The sequence below is a fragment of the Pituophis catenifer genome, unplaced genomic scaffold, assembly GCF_029215685.1.
Source record: "Pituophis catenifer annectens isolate HBS135680 unplaced genomic scaffold, rPitCat1.0.hap2 SCAF_7, whole genome shotgun sequence".
Classification (NCBI taxonomy): Eukaryota; Metazoa; Chordata; class Lepidosauria; order Squamata; family Colubridae; genus Pituophis; species Pituophis catenifer.
The window spans coordinates 61,685,054-61,707,397 of record NW_027256887.1 but is presented as its reverse complement, the minus strand read 5'-3'; the positions used below and the strand labels follow the sequence as shown (position 1 = coordinate 61,707,397).

General features: G+C 39.4%; 1 protein-coding gene and 1 long non-coding RNA gene across 3 annotated transcripts in view; one reads left to right on the top strand and one right to left on the bottom strand.

The window, feature by feature from the left end:
* Positions 1-4,644, bottom strand: part of PDGFB (platelet derived growth factor subunit B) — a 34,148-nt gene extending 29,504 nt beyond the window's left edge. The window contains exon 1 of the mRNA XM_070947549.1: positions 4,555-4,644. Coding sequence (XP_070803650.1) covers positions 4,555-4,644 — 90 coding nt within the window. The remainder of the gene's footprint in view (positions 1-4,554) is intronic.
* LOC139319626 (uncharacterized) lies at positions 2,394-21,523 on the top strand. 2 transcript variants are annotated; one of them, XR_011600631.1, is made up of 6 exons: positions 2,394-2,524; positions 7,880-8,033; positions 11,754-12,145; positions 13,024-13,115; positions 20,186-20,423; positions 20,502-21,523. It is a non-coding gene; the product is annotated as an uncharacterized lncRNA (long non-coding RNA). The 2 variants fall into 2 exon arrangements; XR_011600632.1 differs by having other exon boundaries at positions 11,754-12,154.
* The last annotated feature ends 821 nt before the right edge of the window (positions 21,524-22,344 follow it).

Genomic DNA, 22,344 nt, shown 5'->3' with positions numbered 1-22,344 from the left:
TCTTTTAATGACAATTGTATGTTCCTAAGGGCAGGGACTCTGCCTTTACTTGTCTCTTGCATATTCTGGGATACTTAAAAGCAGGATGCACATGGTACCCGAATGCAGGTGTTTGATGGAATATCATTTACCTAACTATAGACAAAATAGATGGCTGATTTAGCCTTAAGCAACTCACATGTATATGTTAGAGTGATATCCAGCTCTGTCTTCAAGAGATCAAGGTGGCTTATAAGGAGATTTGATTTTATCCAAACAACTACTGTGTGAGGTAGAGTAGGATATAGTTAATTCAAAATTTCCATACTTTTTTCCATGGCTGAGGACTATCTTGAGCCGAGGTGGTGCAGTGGTTAGAGTGCAGTACTGCAGCTACTTCAGCTGACTGCTAGTTCAACAGATCAGTGGATCAAATCTCACCAGCTCAAGGTTGATTCAGCCTTCCATCCTTCCGAGGTTGGTAAAATGAGGACCCAGATTGTTGGGGGCAATATGCTATTTAGTATACTGTCTTTGCTGTAAGCCGCCCAGAGTCCTCGGAGAGTGGGTGGCATAGAAATATGACTAATAAATAAAATAAATAAATAAATATCTTGAACCTGGGTCTCCCAAGTTCCATTCTGATACCTTAACTATCACTTTGGTTCTGTTGGTTGTATTTTACCAGTATTAAAAACAAACAGTTTTATCTGGAAATTTTATTCTTTCTATTGCAACAGTAGCAGCAGCAGAATACTTACCTGTTCCATGAGCTAAGCTAATTTATCTGTCAACAAATAAAAGGGAGGCCCTTTTCTACTGTTCAAATACAAATGTAATTTTTATTCTTCAGAGCACATACAATCAAATCATAGCTCATATCTTCAAGAGAAAGGGTACAATTTATACAAATGTACCTTTTATAAATTTATGCTGTTTTGCACCTTATTCATGCCTTTAAACAAAGTCGTAGCTACTCTTAACTATGACAACTTCATTTGAAAAACACCAGCTTTCCAAGAGAAAACAAGGTAAATTACAACACTTTTATTCATAAATCAGTCTACCTTCTCTCTATAGCAAGGTTCCAAATGGAATTTTAAAAAGGTCAGTCTACAGTACTTTTTTTAAAAAAAAGGCACAACACGTAATAAAATGTATGATAGCTATATCATTGCATTGCAACCTAAAATGCATATATTTAGAAGTATGTAGAAGAGATGCAACACTAAAGCTAGATACAGATAGTTCTGAAGCATATTGTGTAGTCCTTGAAGAGAACTTATCAATATGCTACCCCTTTTCTTACCAATTCTGCTCACAAACCAAATTTTATTATTGCTAATTGTTGGAACAAATGGAAGGAAAAACATGATCAGCAATAAGGTGGGCATACTCAACTACAGCGGCAATGGATGCAACCTTGGAAAACCTGGAAAGCCAGGTTAGAGAGAGATGTCATGGAGAACATCTATCTATATGGTGAGATTCCACACCAAAATCAGGAGGGTCAAACTGGCGGCCTGCAGGCTGAATGCGTCACGCACAGGCCACACCCACCCCAGCTCCGTGAAGGGGAAAAACATCGTGAAATGTCACATGACGGCAACATGACACGATGTTGACACCCGGGATACAGAATCCACCAATGTCTAGACAGGGCGAGAAGGTCCTTATCTGAAGGCCAGACAAGGAATAATGGATGGAAACTGAACAAGGAGAGATTCAACCTGGATAAAAGGAGAATTTTTCTGACAGTGAGAGCAAACCAATGGAACAGAAGTTGCCTTCAGAAGTTGTGGGAGCTTCATCACTGGAAGCTTTCAAGAAGAGACTGGACTGCCATCTGTCAGAAACGGTGTAGGGTCTCCTGCTTGGGCGGGGGTTGGACTAGATGACCTACAAGGTCCCTTCCAACTTTGTTAATCTGTTAAAGATCATTTACCGCACAGCAAGGCTCTAGGAATTTTTACTAGCCCCCTTCACTACTGGCCTTCACCTATTGTTTGCTCTACCGTAGTTTACATTTTTTTTAATAGGTCACCATTCAACTTGCCACTCCCTGCAAAGAGAGGCGCAGCCGCCAAGCTACTGTATTGCTGGATACTTAAAACCTCAGGAATCACCGCTGCAGACATTTATGCCAGTACTAACGGGGAATCTCTAAGGAGACCAAGAGGACTGCAGCAAGGACAACAGCATGGGGAAGTGCTACCCACACAGGTTGCCTGCCACTGGAGGCCGAGACGGCTGCGAGAACATTTCTTCCCCCCCCACCCAACTCCCCCAAAGCTGTTTCGGTTTAGCCCGGGAGAAGAAGCGAAGAAGGGCCTGGCACCGCCCGCGAGCAGCGAGAGGAGGGCCCAAGGTGCGCCCGTCCCCCTTTCCTCCCCTCCGGCTGGATAAAGCCCGGGCGGGTCCGGTGGTTTTCGCTGCTACGACCACCTCCAGCGGGATTCAGAGGAGGCCGTCGAGGAGCGCGTGACGCACCTCCTTCCCCCTCCCTCCGCTCTCCCGGAGAACAAAAGAAGAATTCTTTGCACAGGTTTGTGGGCACACAAGTAACCTGAGGTTTGGCAGCCTCCCAGATATTCTCTTGCTCAGGAAACTTGCATACCGATTTTTTTTTTTAGTCTCTAAAACAAATCATCTGGTAGGGAAGCCTCTGTCGCTCTAGAAAGGGGGGAGGCGAGCCGCAGCGACCCCCGGAGGAGAATTTCCCCCCTGTCCGGGTTCGCTTATACAGCATTTCATTAATTTCTGGGCCGGTCTTAGTAATAGGTACAAATTAAGGGCAAACGCGAAGTTTTTTTTTGTTGGCTTCCTTCCACCTGCTTTATTTGGCAAAAAAGGGGTGTGACCTTATACAGGTTTATTTGAGCCTCTGTTATTCTCTGCAAATGATATTGCAAGATTGCCTCTTTTCTCCGAAAATGGAGGCAGTTTCCATTCTTTAAGCAATCCTATTGTGCGGTCTCTCCCTTAAATTAGGCATTTCCAAATCGGTGGCACCTCTCTTGCTTGTGTGCTCAAGACCCCCTTTTGATTATTAACTCTGCCCATACCTGTGTGGGTCTAGATTCTAGGCACACAGGTATGGCTTTGTGGCAGGATAATGGTAATTATCCTTGCCATCTTTGGATTTGTGAAGGCAGCACACCTACTCGGCATTAAGGAACTGGAGCCTGCCTCTTAAATTGATATTTGGTTCAAAGCAGTTGGCTGTACCCTTTTTTCAAGAAAAGGTCCAAAGAGTACCCCCCCCCCCAAAAAAAAAACCCCAACCCCCACCTCAAAGAATTTGATATACCCCTAAGTGTCAATGAAGCAAAGCTGAACAGGACCAAAAGTAATGCATATAGAAATTGCAGGGACTTTTCCCACAAGATCAAAGGGAAATCCAGCAACTCTGGCCCTTTAAGAACTCCTCCCTACCCAATCTTCACATTCCCTGTCTTTCCTCTTGGGCATTTGTTTGGAACCGATACAGGATCTCTCCCGTGGCAGCTCCAACTTGGAACAGCTGGAAGACTACATCCCCAGCTAAGTATCCCCCCAGTTGGAATTCAGCTGCCAGCCAATACTCTGGCTTTTCCAACTCCTTTTAGTTTGACCCTCCCACTGTAGGAGTGTGAGAGAAAAACCTTTGCTTGTTTCATTCAGACCAGCTCCCTTTCGCATCATAAGAAATATGCCAGGCTTCCTCCATTAACTGAGATTCTCCCTCTCCCACCCTCTGTATGGCAGCTACCTGGCTGAATTCCCAAGCAGAGTTCTCCAATTTCATCAGTGCCCTATGTTAGGGATCTTGCAAGATAATCTGTACAAGATGCTTCTTACCTTTCAAAAGCATAACAAACCATAAGCATTAGATAGCAGTATAGCTGGAATACACTGGAAATGAGAATGCCAACACTACTTTTTTTCCTTCAGTATTTGAGAAATAAAAATCAGTGGTTATAAGTATATCAATCAAAGAAGGACAAACGGGTGTCACAGCATCAACATTATGTTCTCATGTAATATGATATTGATAGCTTAATTTAAAATCTTGGCTTGCAAAAAAAAAGGTTTTCTACTTCCGACAAACAGGCTGTAGGTGCATTTTTTCCATGTTAGGAGAAAATGAAAAGGCCACATGGACTGTATTTATCCAGACTGGACAACCATAAACAAGGCACTTCCAGGAGCAGCTGTTTGACAATTATGATGATTAAAGTCTAATTGTATTAACACTTTCTGGGGAGTAAATCACATTTAATTTCCTGGGAATTCCAAGTAAACATGCATAAGATTGTATTGTTTTTCTAAATATTGGAATCAGTAACTTCCCCCCCAGAGAATAATTCTTTCAGGATTTTTTTCCCCAAGATGTCAGTTTAATTTAATGGGTCAGAATTAATTTCTGCACTCTATAAGGGAAAAAGAGGGGATATCCCGTGGAAACTCTTTTGCGCTGACCTCTTGCTGGTAATTACCTACTTGTGTTTCCTACCCTTTGCATATACTTTTATCATTACTTTGATGTTCACCAGGAGGTTTTTGTTACTATTTTTTTAAAAGGCAAGTACTTACCTCACTGCTGATGAGTGGCAGGTAACAGAGAGACACGAAAAGCAGTCCAAAATTCATGCCGACTCCAATCCCCAAAAGTTCCAGACACATTGAAGGAGAGTCTTTTTTAAAAAAAAAAAAAATAAAGAATTGATTTCCCCAATTCAGGCAGACTTGAGAGTGAGGATCTGCCCTTACTGTAATTGGCTATATATCAAGTGTAGAGTCCTTCACTGCCTCATTTCAGTCCCCATAAACTTTCTCCCAAAAAAAATAATACATACTCTTAAGGGGAAAAATTAACAGTTCCAGAGTGGAGGGGCTTGATTACTAGTCTGCCTTCTCTGTAGAGAAGAAAAAGGTATTTGTAAAAATAAAAATTTAGTCATGTCCCCATCAAAATCTTAGCCATCCAAAATCAGTCTCTTCCATCTACATACCCCTAGTAGTGCAGTGTAAGGTCGGTTTCCCTAGATTTGGCAGTTCACATGAAATCAGGTCCTCTTAAAAGATTCTTTAAAAAAAGTCTTCTGGCAAAAGCAAAATTATTTAGGCTGCTTCTTCAAAGCATTAAACTTCAACCATTGAAAACCATACAGGGAGAATGAAGATCTTCAAGTCCCTCATTTTGACTTACACTAGCCCTTTGCTTGGAATCATTTGGCTGTGCTTCCCCGCCAGCTGTCTTTCCATAGAGCAGTGGTAGCCTTGGTTGAGGAAGAGTTTTGAGGCTTCAGTTGTTATGTTTGCAGACAGGTGAGCAAATGGTTCTTGCTGCAGCAAATATGTGTGTAAAGTCTTGCAAAACCTCCTAGAATTGCTGCAGTTGCTCTCGCTGATCCTTGCACTCTGTTGCAGCAAGGAAGCAAAAGGTCCGCGCTCTGGTGGAAGCAGACACAGCACCAAGGAGAGAGCAAGTTTGGGTCTCAATTTTAGTCTGCAAGAAAATAAGGTGCTAGTATTACAGTTCCTTCTTTTAAAGGAGATGAGGGGGAGGGAGTGGGGGAGGAGAGGGGGAGGAGACAGGGCTGCCAGAAACTCCTCTCTTGGCTATGAATCAAGGGGAAAAAAGAGAATTTAGTCTCAGTAGAATTTTTCAAAATCTTTAGCTAACAAACACAGTGCGAATGGAGAAACACCTCTGCTTTCTGAAGAGAGAACCTGGGAGATTCTGTTCCTTCAGGGCAAAGAGAAAAGGGGGAGGATAGTTCTCAGGATAGCATTGCTGTGTTGTATTTTTGGCTCCTAATATTCTCTGTTGAAGCATAGGTACTTGGCGACAAGATTAATATATGTTGTTCTAGCTCTGCCACTTCAGTGAATCTAAAAAGAAAGAGCTTGAATATCTTTGATCTGCTTGCAGAAGCAGCTAAAAGAAAGCCAAAAAGATATACATGATATTAACAAAAGAATCTACCGAAGTTGGCACATGTCATTGCCTTCAGTGCTGGAAGGCAATTTGTTGTTATAGTAATAATTTCCAGAATGTAATAAACATCCAAGCTTCGGAAAATTGAACAGGAGACATTTACTGAGGGAAGTTGGGGTAATTAGTTGTTAAATGAAAACAAAACGAGAGTCAACATTTTTTATTAAAATAAAAGCATAGCCCATCATGGTATGGAAACTATATTTGATGTTATTTCTTTTCTACTCGCATTCCAAATCCCTGCTCAAGAGGATTAATTCAGTTTATACACGTTAAGCCCTAATATGGGTTTATTTTGGCTTACGATACTATATATTATGAAAATCCAGCCAGTAGCTATCCACTTGCAAATCAGAGTGATTCGTTATGTTATGGGAAATGAGCCAATGGTGGTTTCCTTAAACCGCAGATTAAACCACTATATATAAACTTGGTCATAAAAAGCAGTTGTAGACTCTGCTCTTATAACATAATGCTGGTCATAACCTGTGCATCTAAATTCCCTCTGGTAAATTTGCTAAGATCCTTTTCTGCTGTGTCCAGTTATGTAATGTTCCCCAAGAATAATTTGTTACACTGCAAGTAAATACATTGAATAAATAAATTTGGTGCCTTTTTGCAAACTTGAGGCTTTCCTTGATCTATGATCTAACTTAGTATTGTCTGCTGCAACAGCTGCTGCTCATGCAGAACCTCTCTAAGTGCATCTGTTCAGACTCTTTAAACTCAGAGTGTCCAGGGTGGGGGATTCCACATACAATATATATGCTGTACTATTGGGCTCTGACCATTCTGCCTGTGAGATCCAAGGTGCTGTTGCTCATTATTTTTCTGGCAGTTTCATGATGTTTCAGGGCAAGTGATTTCAGAGCAGCCCCCCCAGCCAAGCCCCCACTGGTATTTTTTAAGACCAGACATATGCACATAAATTTTATATTATAAAGCTTCTCAGCATTGGAACGAGGCATGAAGTCTCTGCTGTAAAAGATTGATTAGATGCAGAAACCAGGCATCATTGCTGCCAACCACTTTGTTGCTCTTTAAATGGAACCATTTTTACCCTGTCATTCCTTTTTCAGCAGATGTCATCCTAAATGTTTTCTCATCAATATGTCTGGATCTGAGTGCAAGCGAGCGTATTCCAGTAGTTCTGCCTTCTCTCTCCTGTGAAATGATGTAGCTACCTACATCTCCTTCCACTGGATGTTAAAAGGGCCAGGCCACCCATTAGCAGTGAGCCATCCTGAGGATGATCATTTTAGAGATGTGGTGCTATGGCAGCCAACAAACTCACTGAGAGGGTTTATTTATAATAAAGACAAACTGCATAAGAGCAACACAGAAAAAGTAGAACGATTTTGATGGTAGCCTGAAGAACCCATCTATTAATCAATGGTTCTCAGGATTTTGATTCTCCACTATGGATGTTCCTAAAGATTTGCAGGAAAGGGTCAAGGGTGAAACAGCTGGAAGCAAATGGATTATATAGTGCTTATTTGATAGGGGGCTGTATTTAGTCCAGATGTTCCTCTTCATGTGTAGATTCATAACAACTCAATAAACCAATTCCTACGGTACAGCTCAGACATAATATATAATAAGTGGCATAATACAAGCCCCCATTCTCCTTCTCCATCAACATATTGACTCTTGTAAGATCATAGAATATGCTCTAATGTCAATTTATATCTTGGGATTTAGACATTCTTTACAAGGCAGAAAGTAACGTGGCAGAGAACAAAGCCAAGTGAACGGAGAATCTGCAGCTGTGGCAGGAGTTCAGTTGTCAACATCAGTTGCCCATTTTGTTAAAGCTTTGGGATTGTCCTGTTACCTATGTAAAACTCCAGGACATTTTGTTTTTGTATTAAGGTTTTTCTTAAATGCTATTTATGTGAGCCATTCATTCTTTCGTAGGCTGTATTGTGACTTCACATACATAACATCTAGAGTTGCCCAGGATTCAGAGATTTGCATGATCGTACATGTCATAACCGGGTGCATAGCTGCTTCATAGAACCTCTGATTGTGGAACGGAGCTCAGAAGGAAAACTCTGCAGTAACATAAGAGGTTGGTTTTGCACTGTAAATGAACACATTCATGGCTTGCTTAATTATAGTTTGATGAGTAAACCAAAATGTGCTGAGCTCAGTCTCCCCCCAGCCCCCAAACTCTTCAGCTGCAAAGTAGCTTCACTCCCAGAATTTCCCATTAGCAATGTTTGTTAGGAATGCTAAAAGTTGTAATCTTACTATGTTTGGGAAACATTTCTAGTATTTTGACCTTGAGAAAATTATGTTGTCTTCAATTTGCATTTTAGTACAGTAAAAAAGCTCCAGCTGGCCATCACAATGATTGCTATTTAAAGTATGTAAACGATACAATTGGCACGTTTAGTTCCATGCAGTTTTGCTTTGAGTTGTAGAAGAGAATCTTGGGTCATTTAATTTCTCACCACTTTGCCCCAGCTGCAGTGGTTAAATTTTATGTACTTTTAATAGGCATTTAGGATGAAGAGATGACTAGCTTTCCAAGCATTGGAATATCCCCTAGAGGTTACAGTGGAAGGGATTCCCTCCCACCCACCTCCTCCAGAAGGAAAGAGCAGCTGGTTTATTGCCCACAAATATTGGATATTTCACAGTACCGGAGAGAACATAGCCCTTCACAGAAAAACAAAAAGTTTCCTTGACCTTGCTTGAATATATGTTTAGCTTGAATTATTGATGTATTTCCATGTTTATTTCCTAAGCTGTGGGCATCTTCTGATCAGCAATGATAGCACCGCAACTTCCAGAAGTCCCTAAAACCTAATTCTAAATAACAACAAAAAACAAAACTTTTTTTTAATGTTTCCTTACATTGCATTCCTGTGGACCCACTGAATGTAGTAGGACTAAATTACTTTTAAATTCAACTTTATCGGACCACACTGTTAAGCATCTAGACATATTTTCTAATCTTCATAAGTGTATGCCACCAAGATCAGATGAAAAACTATTTTTTCATGGTGTGAACTTCATAATCCCTTTTAAGTACATCAAAGTGAGAATGTGCAGAGTCTAGGGTCAATATAGTAGGAAGAGTGATATTTGTGGCATGAAAATCCCAAGTTTTGTTTTGTAAGTCTTTGGCGCACTGTCTTTTCCATATCCGGCTAAATTACGTGAGATCTAATATAGGGGAAAAGGTTATTTATTTATACTTGGATGATGTGTGGCAGAATTTTTAGAATCATAGCTTTAAAGGCAAGCTAAATCTTAGCAATTCAGACAGTGAGGAAGAGGATGTTTAGAAAAAGACCTACAGTTCTGGATGGGTCTTGAGGTAAATACAATTCAAAGAGCTTAAGCTTTCTGTGGCTATTTATTTATGTATTATTTAGTGACTGTGTTCAGAATATAAAAGTGGATATTTATTGAACATGAGAATAAAATACATCATCATTACCTGTAGGAAGATAGATGCTAAAAATCAGTTGTTCTTGAAGAGTATATTGTAGCTTCTCCAAAGCAAACTTCTCAAATCTGGTAGGTTCTATTTGGGTGTGTGTGTGAAATTTTAGAGCAAATGTGTCAACGTCTTTTAGCCTAAAGTCCTCACATGGCCAGGAGGTTAGGCCAAAGACATGGACAGAGTCAGGGGAAAAATAAATTTAAAAATAAAAAATAAGTAAATTAAAAAATTAAAAATAAATAATTTTTATATAATTTGATTGTAAATCAAGTTTATAATTTTGATTACTCCTATATACTTTATTTCTTCTTACCTCATATGAAAATAGAATTTTATGCCAATGGGGAACTCTAGGAACTGCATGTTAAACTACACCAGCTATATGTAATAATAATAATAATAATAATAATAATAATAATAATAATAATAATAATAATAATAATAATAATAATAATAATAATAAAGTTGAAAAGTTAAAATGAAGTTGAGCGACTGTGGAAAAAGAAATCGTGTGTTGTCCCGATTGTAATTGGAGCCCTCGGAGCAATACCCAAAGGGCTACCCTGCTATTTAGAAATTCTAAATTTGCCGGACTTGAACATTTTGACTCTACAAAAAACCACCTTACTCGGAACAGCTTACATCCTCCGACGATACCTTAACAGTTCCTAGGTCCTTGGTTAGGACTCGAGCTGCTGAGCTATTAACCAGCCTCAAAGGCTGTGAATCTCACTAAAGATTAACCAATAAATAATAATAATAATAATAATAATAATAATAATAATAATAATAATTTTATTTATATACCACCATTCTCCCAAAGGACTCGGGGCGGTGTACAGCCAAGATTAAAATATAAATATACAATATCATAGTTAAAATTAATTAAAATCATTAAATAGTTTTGGCCGAATTTTAAAACCCAATATTAAAACCCAATTTAATGGGTTTGTAGAAGTTATATTAAGACAGAGTTTCTCAGGACCAATATGTTGGTTATGTGGTAGAGCCATGGTGGCGCAGTGGTTAGAATACAGTGTTGCAGGCTAACTCTGACCACTAACCGGCTCAAGGTTGACTCAGCCTTCCATCCTTCTGAGGTCAGTAAAATGACAACCTAGATTGCTGGGGGCAATATTCTGACATTTGTAAACTGTTCAGAGAGTACTGTAAAGCACTATGGAGTGATAGTTAAGTCAAGGTGCTATTGCTATGTCAACAGCCATTGGTCACTAACCTCAAGACTGAGAAACTCAAGACAGAATGTCTATTAATTTGTGGAACAGGCAGGGTAATGAAGTGCCAAAATGAAACAACTCCAGGTATAAGAAAGTCTCCACTTTTATGTTGACAGAGAGTGTTATAACTTAAAGATTAAGTTTTATATACAATATAAATTCTTATGTAGTCTGACATGACAACTGTTTGGATAGCTTCTGCCAAGTTTAAGCCAGAGGATCTGACATCACATGTGTTTCTGAGACCCAGACATTTGTAGCTAGCTACAGTGATGCCAAAACGACAAAATGTGTGTCAGGACATCACAAAATAAGCTCTGCCCTTTCATACTTGTGAGTCTGCATGCAAGTATGTAGAAGGCACAATTTCTGACACAACATAGCTGTTGTCAGTTGGCACCTACTTATTCCCCCACTGCAGGTGCTGACACATCAGGTTGTGAAATCTCTTCTAGAATATCACAGTTATAGCCATGGTGAAAGCAGATGATTGAATCTCTTGCAATTGAAGTCCACATAAATGAAAATGTGTTTTTTCAATCCAATATTGTGGTTTGGTTTCTACAACTAATAACCCCCCCCCATGCTTCTAGATAAGGTATGTGGAGGTGATTAAGATAGTGATCACATTAATACTCTTGAGCAACCTATTCCAACCTGGTATCTTCCAGTTGCTTGGATTATAACTTTCATAATCTTCATTTAGACAACCTATAGCTGGAGATGAAGAGTTATATAGACTAGGAGCTCTGGAGGACAATGAGCTGGAGGAAAATGAGCTCCTGCTTAGAAAACTGCATTTTAAAGAAGTGTGGAATATTGGCATGTTGGATTAAGAGATTAAAATATCTTGGCACTGAGTAATCTGTTTTTGTGCTGAAATCTAGATCCTGGAAAAATGAAGGAAGGCTTTGGGATCCAAAATCTTTCCAAATGTTAAAGGAGATGGGCATTTGGAGCAATGTGCCATAGCATGGCAGAATCTGTCATTCGGAGTTTCTGTTTCTACGTCATTCATCTGACATGAAAAGATTTAGCAGAGAAATAAATTGACTTGCACACACCTAAAACTTGTATCTTTAATTCTACTTTACAGATTCAACAGGATATTTAGGTTGGTGTTAGGGAATTCTTCCTTAATATAGTGAGAAGTCATTTTTGCCTGTCCAGCAACAGAAAACATCACAAGGATCAGACACCAAAACTATCTCAAGCCCACTTGAGAACCAATGACCCATATGAACTAAAGCAATTGGAAAACCAATTTCAATTTCTCGGAATGGATTTGGAATTCCAGAAGGGGAAAAATATTTTAAAGTGGAAATGGAGAGAGAGGAGAAGAGAATTGGAGTATGAGGAACAATTTCGAACTTTGGAACTGGAGAGAATGATGGAATGATGCTTATCAGTTAGGAACTGAGAGGTAAACAGAGGAACATCAATCCAACATTTCCCGCTGCTCCTAAGGAAAACTGGCAAGTTTCCAAGGTGAAATTAGTTAAGTGAACTTTACTATTGTGAGCCTTACCAGAATTTGAGGGTGAAGAAAGAGGGATGTCCCTTATGTAACTACTGTATGTGGGTAGCATATCTTTTCCTTGGTACATTTTGGAGGTGGTGTGAGGGCCAGTGGAATATATTTTCCATTTTATATCAGCTATATTTTCGGAGTGTTTAGTTTTCTCCTCTTGAGAATGTAGAGGATATAGTGGCCGTTGCATCACCACAGTGGTGGCATGTCTCCACCCCCCACTCCCTTTCCAGAGTTACTGAAGGATGAGATTGCATGTAATAGTTTTGTGGATGTAGAAGGAAAACACAATGCCTATCAAAAGTGAGAAGAGAGGAGAGGAGGAGTGAAGAGAGGAGGAGAGTTTTCCTCAAATGTATCTTCTGCTCTCATGTCTCCCTGTTTTCATCAACAAAGAATTAACAGCATTCCCCCTTAGAAAGTTATGCATGATTCTACTTTCATTTTTCTCTTTTAAGCTTCAGGACAGAATGGAACTCTTCAACCATGAAGAGCATTTGCTCAAACAATTTTCTATCACTGCTAGTTATTTCCTGTTTTGATGGAATGAAAAAATACCCAATTTTCCTTCTTTATTTTTCCAAAGAGCCAAATAACACTGGAAAAGAATATCTCTCACCTGCTCTCCTTTCTATATTAATCCGAATATAACAATAATTTATGTTATTTGTATGTGTGTATGTTAATTTCTAATGTACATCACATGCTATTCCTTTGGGATCTTAGCATATTAATTTTCTTGATTTGGGGGGAGGAAGTATTTAACTTCCCTTTTTCCAGTCTGCATCACTCTCCTACTCCTTCTACCCCCATTCTTCATATTTGTATTCTGTAGAAGCAGCTGAAGAAAGGAAGCCTGCTGTACAAGAGTAAAAATAGATCCGGCAGTTACTCAGCTCCTGAGAACATGATGGTATGACTCACGAGGTAAAATAAAGAGATGTGAAAATCAAAAGCTGTTGCATTCCCCCCAAGCATTACACACATATCCCCCCTCATTTTTCCTCCTACCTGGAGAAGTTTGTGGCACCTGAAGTCTAAAAAAACCCAAAGGAAAACAAATTGTTGAAGTTCCAGGTAAAACCAACTGGGTTGGAAACCCTAAAATCAGGGGTGAAATCCAGCAGGTTCTGACAGGTTCTGGAGAATCAGTAGTGGAAATTTTGAGCACTTCGGAGAACCGGTAGCGGAAATTTTGAGTAGTTCGGAAAACCGGTAAATACCACCTCTGGCTGGCCCCAGAGTGGGATGGCAATGGAGATTTTGCAGTATCCTTCCCCTGCCACACCCACCAAGCCACACCATGCCCACCAAGCCACGCCCACAGAACCGGTAGTAAAAACATTTGGATTTCACCGCTGCCTAAAATCCATCTACCATATATTTCTATACTCTGCTTTCCTGCAAATTCCATGGTGTCTTGGAGGAAATCATGGATGAAAGGATTCATTTACTTTTGTTACAGGGTCCTTTGTAATTAAACCAATGGTTGTTAGGATGGGGACTTACTGGGCCCACTTACCTGTCCCTGTATACTTTGTCTTGGAAATGTATAAGATGATATGCCTTACTTCCAATTCATGGAGGTTTTATGCCTTTGTTTGTCAAACTCGGCAACTTTAAGATGGATAGATTCCCAGAATTCTCCTGCCAGCATGCCAAATTTGAAAAACAGTTTTACACTGTTTCATTGTATGTTTCAGAGGACTGAAGCAGTTGAAACATCCTTTTATATTCGCACAAAACTGCTGCACTCTGGATCACAATTATAGTACCTTTTAAAAATAAGTAACTATGATTAATAACTAACATGAAAATAAGTTTGCAAATTTGCAGGACATATTTTACCATCTCAAAGTCATATGTACCTGGAGAGCTTCATATTATTATTAATGTAGTTTTCCTTTTTTTTTTTAGTTTTAAAAACAAACTTTAATAAGTTTAAAAATTTGAAAACACAAAAATATACAAATTTTTCTCAAATCATAAAATTACATATACAATACACAACCCCACAAACAAACTAAATATATGTAATTGTATGTACGCACATATATAAACAGTTTTCATAATGTGGTACCCTCTATGTGAATTGAATACAGTTCTATAACAGGCAACCTAGTGCATGGGTCTCCTCCTTTTCCCCCTCCCCGGATTGTTTTCTTTTGGTATGGGCACTGATTAAAGGTCTGAACCTTTTGATTATTCTATAAACTAAGCCATAACTTGTCTAATGATAATGTATTGAATTAAACTTGGTAGAAGACACTAAGTCATAATTCCTGTTTTACAAACTGCATCGCCATCATATACCAAAATACTATATTTCAGATGTCTCTGTGAACCTAACTATTATTATATGCTGGTTACATTTTTGTCCTTTTCTGATGTTTTCTCTCTCCATGCACCTTCTTCCAGAGGTCTTGCACTACAAAACTTCCCAGCCCATATAAGTTTGCAACCCATGCAAATAAGGATTACAGTACACAGTTGTCACGTTTTTATTTTTTGCATTTTCTTTTCTTTCTTGACTTCAGAAATCCACCTTATTTTTTGAAACACTTTTAGAAACTTGAAGATTTGCAACCTCTTTCATAAACGTATCTCAACTTCCCTTAATAGAGCCTGTAGTACAGTGGACTAAAGCACTGTAATTAACACTGCTGCTTGCAATTACTGCAAGTTCAAATCTCACCAGGCTCAAGGTTGACTCAGCCTTCCATCCTTTCAAAGGTAGGTAAAATGAGGACCCAGATTGTGGGGGCAATAAACTGACTTTGTATCAATATACAAAAGTATGAAGGCTATTGCTTAACGCATTGTAAGCCGCCCTGAGTCTCCGGAGAAGGGCGGCATATAAATTAAAGCAAAAAAAAAAAAAAAGGCATTTGCATTAATTAGGAATTTGGATTTCTTTTCCCCCTGTATGACTAATAGAGATAATTCTGCTAATAGACTAATAGAGAAATCCTGTCTCCCATACATTCAGCCCTTAATCTTCCTTGTGAGAAGCAAAGTAGCCTTTTTGAGATATAGTCATCTTTCAGTAAGTTCATCATTCCAGAGTCATTTTCACACCATCCTCAATTACACAAATGAAATACCTCTGCTGAGAGTAACAATACTGAACTTTGTCTGTAAATCCAGTGAGGATTCCATCTATCCCTATATATTCTGTGTACATTCGGTTGATCCTTTGTATCTTTCAAGTGATCTAATCATCACTTAACATTTTTTCTTTGGTGAGTCTGGCACTATTTTTTGTAGCTGAAGAAACGGGATCCAATTTGTAAAATGTAAACTGGTAAAGAGACAACTTTTCTACCTTCTGCTCCACCCGAATCCTTTTTAGCCATTTTGAGAACAATAGCCCAACGCATTCAGCACTTCCAAGTAGATCATCTGCTCAAACAAACTGCCCCAAATGCACATCCATCCCATTGGAGTGGGCTAGCATGTCTTACCTCTCCCTCCCTGGCTCCCTGGGCCCAGACAAAGTGGCATCTCTGCAAACAAAGACTTTCAATAGCTGTCCTGCCCTCTGCCCTCTCCCAAACAATGCAAAGTTACAGAATATTGTCCACAGCTGAGTAAAAAGCCCTAAATATAGAACCTCTGATGTATTCTTGGTTTCCTGCCTGTCGGGCGTCCATCTCCCCCCCCTTTGCTATTGGCTATACTGTCACTAATCTCACACACTCACAACTAACACAAAGGGAGTGAGATCACCAAGACCACCTCCTCTCCACCTTAGAGACATAGGGGATTTCCAAAGTTTTGCCCTTGCTTTTAAGCCAGAATTGGAGTGGGAATAAATGTCACCGGGCACAAGTACTGCATGCAAGGCAAGCTCTCTCTCAAACAGGGAGCCTTTCACTCCTCTTCCTCTGCACCCGTGTTGAATTCTGGACCACCCACATAGTCCTGCCACGTGGCCTTTAAGGTCTGTGCTGGATCTCTGCTCCATTCTGTCAAGCCACGTTTGCTTTTTTTTCCCCTTCCTGTTATTGTACTCAAGTTGACATTGACAAATCTGTCATACCAATTTGAACTTTCCTCTACTACAGTGGGGCATGCAGGTAATAATATCAAGGAATAATCATTTCACCCATAGCTCTAATCCCTAAGGCTACTATATACAGGCAAAAGTAAACTCGGTATCGGGATCACATGTCACACTAAGCCAGAAAGTGTTTTGTTTAGTTTTGAGGTAGTATAGATGAGTCCAACCATTGACTTGATGCTCAACATGTGCCAACTGTCATTCGTTCAACAAATTGTTATTTTGGAAAAAAAAATGACATTGTTTAAAGTGAAAATTCAATTTATGAGTATAATTTCTTATTTACTTGGCAATAGGCTGAGAGTGCCCCAAAGACGTCTCTGTAGAGAGATTAGAAAATAACCTGCTAATGGATATCTCTAGTTTGGAATAGCAGAAAATATTCCCTAAAGACAGTCTGAAAAATTCATCATATGTTGAAAAACCCAAATAGAAGGAATTCAGTTTTTGTTGTTTCTCTGCCTCTGCTCTCCAAGTTTTTGTTAGGTGATTTTATTTGAACAAAAGCACAAGTGAAAAATCAGACCACACCTTTATAATTACTGTAATTACAACAAGGATTGTTACAAAGATGGATTTAGCCCTACACAATTTATTATTTGCTGGGTTGACTCAGGACTTCAGAGATGAGCATTCTACTTCATTGGGAAGTCAGTTTCCCAAAGATGTTTGGGAAAGATGGCTTTCATTTAAATCGGACACACCCCTTTTGTAAAACTGAGAATAATTACTTAAAAGAGCGGTGGGCCTACCTACAAATATCCAACAGGAGGTCCAAATGGCATCTTTCTAATTACCCTCTCTTTAATGAAGCTGTGTCTGTTCCCTGTCCATCGCCTTTTCCCCAATGCTGGTTTCGGAAGAAAATTCTCATTACAATATTTCCCACATGCAAGGCTGCATGTTTACAGAATTGGCATAGGATTGATCCAAGATTGTTAGATTCTGCATTTCAGGGCTGAAGGGAGTTCTGCTAAGGTTTAAGGGTGGCTATGGAACCTACAGTGGTTGCTGCTGAATAAAGAAAACAGCATTATGACATAAGAAGACAAGCTCCGCCCCTTTGAGGTATGCATGCAACATTGCAGTGCAGGTAGAAAAAAGGGCAGGGCCTGCATGTGATGATGCTGCAATGCTCCCGATATCAGGCTGCCGGCCTTGTCTCTTCTCTTGCCACAGATGCTGCTGTGTCTATGTAAATTTAATTGAGACGGTTGAGAGAAATGCGGCTTTAATGGAAGAGGGGGACTTTAGGGATATGTCTGTCTCTCTCTATATATATCTACATACTAATGAACTTCTGAAATATGTACATTCGCACACACATGCACACACAGAGTATGTATATGCATATATATATATGCATATTCTTTCTAGCCAGGTTTTACCTATGTAAACACCTAGTTTACGTAGGTAAAACCTGGCTAGAAAGAATATGCACATAAAAGCCTACGAAAAAGGAAAAAAGACATATATATATATATATATATATCATACATACAGTAATATATATGTGTGTGTATGTATATGTGTATGTATATGTATGTATGTATGTATATGTGTATATACATATATTCTGAGTTCATAGGTTCTGTGTATGCAATGGGATGCAGACTTGTGCATATTACATAGGTAATTGCATAAGTAATTCTGTGCTCTTGATGGCTGAACATGACCCCCACTGATAATTATATTGCCAAGTCAGTGAATTATTCAGAGCGTCGTATGTACCATTGAGCGTGACTGCATCCATGATTCAGATCACTTTCTATGGATCAAGGGTAATAATGCATGAGAATGCTGGAATTGAGGTATCAGTATGTGAACCAAACGCTAGAACATTAGAGCTATTTGCAATTTTGTCCATATTGCTTGTGGAATTCATTTACAGATCATTGAAAGATGACTCTTTACATATCTAAAACAATCATCCAAGCCATGGCTACAAAGTAAACGTGTTTCAAAGCACTGTTGTTCATGGGAGTGTTAAATCAATACTTCGTTGACAAATGTACCACCAATATTTTGCAGTTACAGAGGAAAAGACTTTGATGGAAAGGACTTAGTCTGTAGTACTCCCCATCTTCTTTATCGTGACAGTTTTTCTGGTGAGGAAAAATGGATAGAAAATTTGTATGGCTGGAGGCAGGGGTGAAATCCAGCAGGTTCTAACAGGTTCTGGAGAACCGGTAGAGGAAATTTTGAGTAGTTTGGAGAACCGGCAAATACCACCTCTGGCTGGCCCCAGAGTGGGGTGGGAATGGAGATTTTGCAATATCCTTCCCCCAGAATGGGGTGGGAATGGAGATTTTGCAATATCCTTCCCCTGCCACGCCCACCAAGCCACGCCCACAGAACCAGTAGGGAAAAAAAAATTATTTCACCCCTGGCTGGAGGGTATTACTTTAAAAGGGGTGCTTTGGAAAGCATGTGAGTGAAGCACGCCTCCTTGAAGCATACTGTACATGCATAGACAGTAGTCCTGGAACCGGCTAAGACACTGAGCTTGTCGATCAGAAAGGTCGGCAGTTCAGCGATTCAAATCCCTAGTACAGGTCTCGTGTGTGAGCAGGGGGTTGGACTAGATGACCTCCAAGGTCCCTCCCAACTCTGTTACTGTTACAGTAATGAAACAAACTGCCTATATGTGCAATAAATAGAGGAAACCTTTGAAATAGTAACTGGGTTTTCCAGAAGATAAGGCTGCTTTAATGTTTGAAGGTAGGGGGGCGGGATGCTTTGCTCATGCTACCATTGCAGCATCCCCATGGTCACGTGATCAGACTTCCAGGACTTGACAACTGATATGTATTGACAACAGTTACAGCATCCAAGGGTCATGCGATCACCATTTGCAACCTTCCCAGCCGTTTTCTGATCAGCAAAACCAAAAGGGGGGAAACCAAATTTGCTTAACGGCCGATATTGATTTGGATAACAACCATGGCAAAAAAATATATGGTTGTAAAATCAGGCATATAACTCACTTAACAAAGTTTGCTTTGTTGGAAATTCTGATCCCATTGTGGTCATAAATGGAAGACGACCTGTAAAGCAAATCATTTACTAAAATAACTGAGTAATTCATAGCCCCGGGATTGCATTAGGCCAGGGGTCTCCAACCTTGGCAACTTTAAGCCTGTTGGACTTCAACTCCCAGAATTCCCCAGCCAGCTTTGCTGGGAGTTGAAGCCCAACAGGCTTAAAGTTGCCAAGGTTGGAGACCCCTGCATTAGGCTCCTGAGTCACCCAAATTGCAGTTCCATTTTTAGCCATAAGTGGGAACAGATAAAAACTCTGATGTATTGCCCTAACAAAAACAAGAAACAAAAGGCCCTTTCCATATGCATTCCTACATAATAGTTTTTCCAGATTCACTCTCACCCATATGTGTGATAGCCCCCACTACTCTTCATTAATGTAGAATGTGGTCCTTGACTCCCCAATTGTTGTCCATTCTTTTCTTGACAAGTCTACTTCTCACTGGTGAAAACAAGTTTCTAATTACACCGACTCTAATGAAAAAACAAAACAAAACAAAACCACAGGTTAAAGAAATTAAAGAAGTTGCCATATTTTACATATGCATCACCCACTCAGCTCCAAATGCCAATGGGTAATGCACTTTCTTTTACAGATTCGAACATTTGGAATTTTTCAGAACGTTTCATCAAGGACTTTATAAAGAGGAGTGCATGAGTTCTGTTAAATAAATACAAAAGACTGATTACCACTTTTTAAAAAAACAAAAAAACCTTCTTGTTTTGGCAACTGTAGCCAGGACCAGCCTATTCCACTCTTTCCCCACTCCCCATTCTGTGTTCATGCAAGGAACAGGTGAAACATGCTATGCACAGTCTGTTTTTTTGTTTTTGAACTGTAAAAGCTTAACATTTTCCTCTCTCTCTCTCTCTTTTTTTTTTTTTTTGCCAAGAATGGAAAAGGGAGGGGGCATTCCTTTGGAATGTGGCTTCTGTCTCCCATGGTAGTTCATTATCCATTCAGCAGAAGCATGGAGGTGGGGGAAGCACCAGATCTGTACTATCCAAGAAGCGGGGGAAGAAGAAACAGCAGCTACAATCTGAATCACAGATGGAAAATAAATAACAAAACTGAGGAGCAGAAAAGGGAGGAAATGATTTCCTCTAAGTTAGGGGAAGCTTTTCAAACAGGTAAAGAGATGAAAGACAATTCACCCATGGGCTATGCAACCAATGATCCATGAATCACGGTTTCTAATTCTATCCCAGACAGAAAAGGAGGATCAGGCGAGCAGTGATGGAGAATGATGATATACTGTAATGAGGGATCAGTGGTGGAGAATGAAAACTACCGCTTGGAGAGAAATTCTTTCAAACTTGGACGGAGTCCTGGAGGAGATTTGATGCACCTGGAGGTTGCCCTTCGAGCTCCAGTAAACAGACTGTTTCCCTCCCTAGATAAGATCCAAGTCAATTAGGTGTCTGCTGATTTGAGATTCTCTCAAATCCACATTGAATTTGTGGACAATGGCTGAACCTTTATTCCAATGTAATTTAGAAAGAAGGGAGTTCATGTGATGCATGTTTTCCTAGGAGGTAAACAATAAGTGTTGCTTCTCCTTCCAGACCCTTACCTGTAAAAGATGTACAAAGGGTGCCACATCCACTGAGCTGCAAATCCAAGCATTGTTTTTATTCAAAGATATGAATTATTCTGCAAATATGCCAAGGAAGAAAATCTGCAAACTCATTGCAGCTGCACACTGAACATCCCAGTTTAAAGTGAAATAAGTAAAACTAAGAAATTTTCACTTATTATACTGATTGTAGAATTTGCATTCTCCTTGTGTGTCTACAAAACAGGAGCCACTTTTCTCTGCCTCCTTTTCCATGTTGTTTGTTGCTTGTCAATCAGATGTTTCATGTAAAGGCCATGTTCACTTGTTCAGCAGCCAGAACAAAGAAGAAACAGCTAGTACGATGCATTTGAATTAATTATTTTTGAGTTATATTTCCCTGCCTTTTGCAAGATGCTGGGTTCCCCCTACTAAAATCCATGCTATGAATTGTTTGTTTTTAAAATTACAAACAATAAATGATAGCTGTTAAGATCCTGAAGGAAAATTATATTTACATTTTAATCAGCTTCTTTGAGTCACTTTCCCTTCCCATCATTCATTAGCAGGCATAGGTGCCAAAATTACTCTAATGCCTTATCTATCAGTGGAATAGCTTCTTTATATTGTGGGACACCTGGGATTTATTTATGATATAATGGGTGCTTAAATCTATTATCACAAAAAACTCCAACATAATATATCAAGTTTCTGAACTCACATCTTTTTATTTGTTTGTTTGTTTGTTTGATTGATTGATTGATTGATTGATTGATTGATTGATTGATTGATTTCAGCACTAGCTGACTCCAAATTCACTTGGGCAGTTCACACTATAAACAAAAAATAACACCCATATTATTTACCTGAAGATACAGAAAAATGCAACAAAATAAGATGGAAATCTAGACAACCAACATCAAAATAGAGTAAATGCCAAATATGTCGGATAAAAGCTTCCATCCACTACTACCTCAATGGCTGGGAGAACAGCCAGGACTTCAAGACTTTCCAGAACACCATCAGAGTGGGAGTCTTCCAGATCTCAGAGAGTGGGGGTTGTCCTTCAGAGAGCAAATTAAATTAAATTAAATTTGGAGGTAAAATGTGTAGTAGGCTATCACTGCTATAATTGAATGGTGTCACCTTCTCCTTGTGCTGATCTTCCAGCCTCTCTCATATTATGAATATATGCATCATACAAACTGCATTAATGCTACACCGTGCATGATGACACCCACTAACTTTTCTCTCAAGCAAGACTGGCAAACAAACTTTGACAATTTTCTCTGTAGCTTCTGTAGCACGAATGGCTAAACTGGTTTTTTGAAATCAATAGTTGGTATCAATATCCTGAATAAGTGTTCTCTTGTAGCTAAAGACCACAAAATACGTCTAAGCAAGATGGGAGGTATCAAGGAAAATATTCATAGCTCAGGGTTGAAATGAGGGGGTCCTTGGTGCTCTCTGAGCTTGCTTGTTTTCTTGCAGATGCT